Source organism: Rhinopithecus bieti, unplaced genomic scaffold (genome assembly GCF_001698545.2).
Source record: "Rhinopithecus bieti isolate Rb0 unplaced genomic scaffold, ASM169854v2 scaffold_62, whole genome shotgun sequence".
Taxonomy (NCBI): domain Eukaryota; kingdom Metazoa; phylum Chordata; class Mammalia; order Primates; family Cercopithecidae; genus Rhinopithecus; species Rhinopithecus bieti.
The window spans coordinates 439,303-445,621 of NW_016802942.1; the positions used below are offsets into that span (position 1 = coordinate 439,303).

General features: G+C 41.0%; 1 protein-coding gene across 1 annotated transcript in view; it reads right to left on the reverse strand.

Moving 5' to 3' along the window:
* Window positions 1-6,319, reverse strand: part of EGFL6 (EGF like domain multiple 6) — a 64,557-nt gene that overhangs the window by 4,117 nt on the left and 54,121 nt on the right. The window contains 2 exon segments of the mRNA XM_017886916.1: window positions 2,221-2,486; window positions 5,572-5,676. Coding sequence (XP_017742405.1) covers window positions 2,221-2,486; window positions 5,572-5,676 — 371 coding nt within the window.

Sequence of the window (6,319 nt, forward strand, 5' to 3'; positions counted from 1 at the left end):
AAAAAAAAAAAAAAAAAAAAAAAAAAAAAAAAAAAAAAAAAAAAGAAAGCACTGCTGTGTTCCAGTGTGATTGCTGGCCAGGCTCTTTGGGGGCATGTCTACAGAAATGTGCATTTAAAAAAAAATCACTGTTTTGATAGTATACCCTCCCTGCAAGCTACCATGTTATATAAAAAATATTCTCCATCACATGAATTCAGTCAACATGAAAGTAATTATGAATGCTGTGCAGAGGCATGTTTCAATTCTCCAGCAGGGGATATAATCCATATATAGCACGGCTCAGTGCCACAGTCCCCAGACCATGCAGCAAACACAACAAGAAAAACACGTGGATTGAATTTGTATTGATTTAAATGTATTGCTAGAAGAATAAACTCAAATTAATGCATGTGTCATTCCTAAACAAGCACTGGCTGCTTTTACCGCAGAGGAGAAGAGTGGTTAGGAAATTCATTAACTGGTACCCAACATATACTTTTATTTATAGTCATGTCTTATGATATATTTTAAATAAGATGTTCTGCTTTAATTAAAGTATGACATGTAAATGAAAAGATGTTAAATTTGCATTAGTCATCTTTCACAAGCAAAGTATAAATGGAATCCTAATACATGGATCTACTAATTATTCTTCCTATTATCACCACTTCATGTACCTTTTCTAGCTTTCACCCTTTTCCTTCCCACCTTGACCAAACTTTTTATTTGTTTGTTTGTTTGTTGTTGTTTGAGATGGGGTTTCACTCTTGTTGCCCAGGCTGGAGTGCAATGGCGTGATCTCAGCTCACTGCAACCTCCACCTCCTGAGTTCAAGTGATTCTCCTGACTCAGCCTCCTGAGTAGCTTGGATTACAGGCATGCACCACCACACCTGGCTAATTTTGTATTTTTAGTAGAGACAGGGTTTCTCCATGTTGGTCAGGCTGGTCTTGAACTCCCAACCTCAGGTGATCTGCCTGCCTCGGCCTCCCAAAGTGTTGACCAAACTCTTTATAAAGTCCACAGTGGCTGCCTCCAGGCTCTGATCCCTTCCCTTTTCATCTTTCTGAAGTGTGACCGTTGACCCTTCCCCTCCAAAGAAAGAACTCTTGCAAAGGTCACTAGCCACCTCCTGATGGGTCAAACTCAATAGACTCTTTGCCATTTTTATTCTGTTTGTTCTTTCTCAGGGTTTCATCCACTTGACCAACTTCCTCTTAAAACTCTGTTTCCTTTTCTTTTATTAAACCCACTGTGCAATAAAAGATTAACTCAGTAGGTCCGGGTTGTCCAAACCCTACACATTCCAAAGAAAGGTTTGGCCCTTGACTGGTTCTTAGGAGATAACCTCTAAGCCCTTGTAATAGCCTCTTTGATTAAGAGTGCCTTTGTTTACCTGAGGCCTTGGACCATGCCAGATAGTTTATGGTAACCATGTGACTTATGGTAGGTGCCTTGAGTCACATGGTATCAATTTGACCACTAGAGAGGCTGCAGACTAGATAACTAAAGTCAGCTACACAGGTGATCACATGGGCAGACTGACCCCCAACAAAATCCTTGGACACAAAAGTTTAGGTGAGCTTCCCTGGTGGGCAATACTTTGTGAGTGTCATCATGCTTGTTGCTGGGAGAATTAATAGCTGCCCATGTGACTCTACTGGGAGACAAAAACTGCAAGCCCCTGCCTGGTCTCTCCTGGATTCTACCCTACGTGTCTTTTCCCTTTACTGATTTTAATCTATACAAACTGTACTTGTGAATATAACAGCTTTTCTGACTTCTGTGTGAGTCCTTTTAGGGAATCACTGAACCTAAGGGTGGTCCTGGGGACCCTGACAATAGCCACTCTCTCAGTTCAGTTTAAAAAACATTAAAAAAAAATCACCTTCTAGCTGCCATTAATTGTGGTAAGTTCTGGGCATAGAATGAATGACCATGACATTCTTTTACATACTATGGAATGTATAGCCTGATTTGGAAGGATGTTGGTGAGAGAAGCCTGATAAACAGGTTATTTCCATAGAACGTGATATGCATATGCCAGATAAGTATCCATGAGTTGTGCCAATTAATCACCTTGCCTATTCAGCTCCAGAAAGTATTCTTTAAGTGTAGGGAAAAAGTCTTATCGTTGTATCCCTAATGCCTACATACTTCAGTACATGTTTTGTTTCATTTGTTAAATCATTGCAAAAGAATGCAAATACTGAGTTTAATCATTTTTTTCCCACTTACGCTTTTGGTAGCATCAGTTCCTTGATACAACTGAATTTTCCCTGTCTTCCACTTTTCATCCTCACTCGTGGTCTCCTCCCATGCCAGGGCGTTGTTACTGTTTTTCACAAACACTCGAAGTTTTCCGACTTTATCTCCGGCCAGCCGGTAATCAAAGAGCAAACAGAAGTTGCTTTGGGGCTGCAGGTCAGGGAGGAGAAGTTTCAACCGGCCAATGTCTTTCTTGTGACCCGCCAAGGCCGGAACTGCCATATAGTAGCCAATAGCTTTAAGAGAAGGGAAAAAATGCACAATTAATGAGGCAATTGTAAGGAGTTTGGCTTTAATGTATAAAAAAGCTATAAAAAGTGAACAGTCTCCTATAGGGAAAGCTGAAGTCCTCTTCATTTTGAACATAGGAACAAAAGTTTCATGCTAAAATGGATTTTAGGGATCACACAATTGATATCTTTTATATAGTCAAGCAAACTGATGAGTAGAGAAACCGAGGAATTTTTTTGCATTCACAAACCTTCATAGTAGCAGATATGGGGTAAAAATCTAATTAAATGATCCTTTAGCACTGCGGGTAATCTGCAGTTGATGGAGAACTTGTGTTCCATAATTTCATTTCCATTTTGGTGACTTAAAACTTAGAATGCGTTTCCCCACTGAGTCAATGACATGTAAGATGATCAGCTCCTTAAGTGGGTCCAGAGTGTGGCGTTTAATCCAAAACACACCTGCACCTGTACTAGTGGTTTCATGGAGCTCAACTACCATGTGTAACATATCACTCCAATTTCTGATTTAGGATGACAGGAACACTCTCCTCCAAATCCTGCAAATCTTCTAAGTATCTTTTAACCTGTGGTGTAGTGGACTTTTGCTCATCTCCAATCTTCAGGTTGTGGCTTTGATGAACTTGGGCAAAAACTCCCAAAGAGTAGGGTCTGAAGAAGTTGATAAGAAGGAAAAATTTCTATGGAAGCCAGGAAGAAGACATTGGGGGAATGGGTGGTCTTCTGCTACTGCAAATCGGAGATACTTGCAGGACCCAGGCTGACATTGCCTTAGTTTTCAATGCATCCAGAAACTGGTCTTCTTCCCCAGCTAGTAAGGTATCCAGATTTAGCAAATAAAAATACAGGATGCCCAGTGGAGTTTGAGTTTCAGATAAACTACATGTCCAAGACATACTAAAATGTATTAATTGTCTGTCTGAAATATAGGCATCCTATACTTTATCTGGCATCTCTTTCAGCTGTGCTCTCTCTTCTGTCACCTACTGTGGCAGGTTTCCCTTTCTCTCCCAGATAAAGCCCACTTTGAGCTGTCTTTGTGGTTTTATCCCTCTAACAATGCTAACTAATTCATGTCTCTTTTCTTTTTCTTTTTTCCTTTTTTTTTTTTTTTTTTTTTTTTGTGGTAGGGTCTCACTCTGTCACCCAGGCTGGAGTGCAGGGGTGCCGTTATAGCTCATTATAGCCTCAAATGCCTGGGCCCCAGTGATCCTTCCACCTCAGCCTCCTGAGTAGCTGGGATCACAGGTGTATGCTGCCACACCTGGCTAATCTTTTCTTTTTCATTTTTTTGGTTTTTATTTTTTATTATTTCTTTATTTATTTGGAGATGGAGTCTTGCTCTGTTGCCCAGGCTCGAGTGCAATGGTGCCATCTCAGCTCACTGCAACCTCTGTCTCCCGGGTTCAAGCGATTCTCCTGCCTCAGCCTCCTGAGTAGCTGGGATTATAGGCACTCACCACCACGCCTGACTAATTTTTGTATTTTTAGTAGAGATAGGGTTTCACCATGTTAGCCAGGCTGGTCTTGAACTCCTGACCTCAGGTAATCCACCTGCCTTGGCCTCCCAAAGTGCTGGGATTACATACATTTGCCACCGCGCCCAGCCTATTTTTTCAATTTTTTGTAGCGATGGTATCCCTCTATGTTGCCCAGGCTGGTCTCAAACTCCTGGGCTCAAGTAATCCTCCTGCCTTGGCCATGTTATTTTTTCATATTTAGCTGTACAGAGGGAATGAAGAACTCACCTAGAGATCCAATGGAGGTGCAGGAGGAGCGGGGGTATGATTTGAATGATGCAGAAGCTGAGAACCCTGGAGTTATTTGTGAATTGAGTGTTTGTAAATAGGGAACTTCCCATGGACAGAAAACTCAACTTAAGACTTAACATAACCCTATATCAGCTGTGGAGGTCCTGGAATAACCTATGGGCTCCCAACATGATATAGCTCTGGTAGACATAAATTTAGAGATGCCATTATGGAAGAAAAGAGAAACTCAGGTTAGTTATCAACAAGATAGCTTTTCCAGTGATATGGTGTTTTCAGCCTGGTTAAATTTGCCCTTTGCTTACACTGAATCTTTAGTAAAAGTCCCATTCACACAACTGCTGTGTGAGATGTATCCCCTCTCCCCTAACCCCAAGTTCAAAAAGGAATTCTTGTTAGGGGATATCTAGGTTTTCTGATTGCATGTGAGGGCATGAAAGGAAAGATGTTGGGGAGGAATTAGTCTAGAGGAAGGATCTAAAAGAAGGATCTTTTAACTGAGGGCTGAGCCTATACATCCCCAAAGAAATAATTTGATTGATAAGTAACTGGAGTCCCTGAAGGTGTAACAGTTGTCTTTAATTATATAGTCAGTCTTCGGGAGACAGAGATTCAATTTGTGCTCTAAATGGGATCTGCAAGGCAAACACTAAGGGGATAGTTAGGGTCCATCAATAGTGTTTAAGTAGGCAATGGGAAGGGTGGGAAATCCACAGCTCACAGATAAGATTGAGAAAAATTCAAGGACAGGTGGCTCGAAAGAAATCCTCAAGCAACAAACAGAAGGGAAAGCTCAGTTCAGGAGTTCAGGTCATTGACTTGATGTTCATTATGGTTTTCATGCTTTGAGGGGCCACTCTACTAAAACACCAGTTTTAGGTACAGGTCATATTTCCTTTCAAGATTTATTTCCCCCATGAAAACAAAACAAAACAAAAACTATAAGATGCCATGGCTGGTAAACTGGGAAGAAGAAACCATTTCTTTCTACCTTTTCCCTAACTCTCCCAAACTTTATACAAATCTCAACATCTCTCTCTCAGCAGAAGGAGAGTGAATATGGAAGAGGTTTGCTCCCATATCCTTTGTGGAGGCAGGTGTGTGGGAGAGCGATTAAGTAGGAGAATATATGCTGGACCAAGTTAGTCATCTATCAAGGGAGAGCTCGGAAGGTCTAAAAGTTTCCAAAAATGAAAAACAACCCTGCTCTGATGAGTAATGGGAATAACAACCTGTCACTCATGGAGGGCCTTCTATCTCTTCACTATATTGCAGAACATGAAATTGTCAAATATAAATACCATTATCTCGATCAGCAGGATTCCAGTCAAAATCATCTTCTGTATCCTGTTTCCAGTCACAGATCCCATGATCGAAGCTGCAGTCAACTGAGATATTTGAATCTGCTAAAAAGAAAGAACGCATTTCATAACACCTAAGAGCATTAGGAAGATGTCTAACATTTGGGGCTTTGAAAGGCAATATCTTGTTTTCAGTTGTACAGAGTACAGATCATGACATACCCTGTTTTGAGTTATGTCTGTGGAGCCATTCTGAACAAATTCAGTTGTGATCTTAAAAAAACAAACAAACTTTGGGAGGCTGAGGTGGGCAGATCACGAGGTCAGGAGTTCAAGACCAGCCTGGCCAACATGGTGAAACCCCATCTCTACTAAAAATACAAAAATTAGCTGGGCATGGTGGCAGGCACCTGTAATCCCAGCTACTCGGGAGGCTGAGGCAGGAGAATTGCCCAGGAGGTGGAGGTTGCAGTGAGCCAAGATCACGCCATTGCACTCCAGCCTGGGTGACAGGGTGAGACTCTGTCTCAAAAAAACAAAAAACAAAACAAAAACAAAAACAAAAACCCAAAAAACCAAACCAAAACAAAACCCTTTTTAAAAAAAAAATAAGTAATAGGTGAGAACCCCATGCACAAAGAGAAACAGAATATAAGCAATTGTTTATCAAATTCATGCCAGAAAATAAAATATCTCCTACCCAAATAAACCAGTAAAGACCTTGCCGGAACTTTCTACCTTCTTTTCT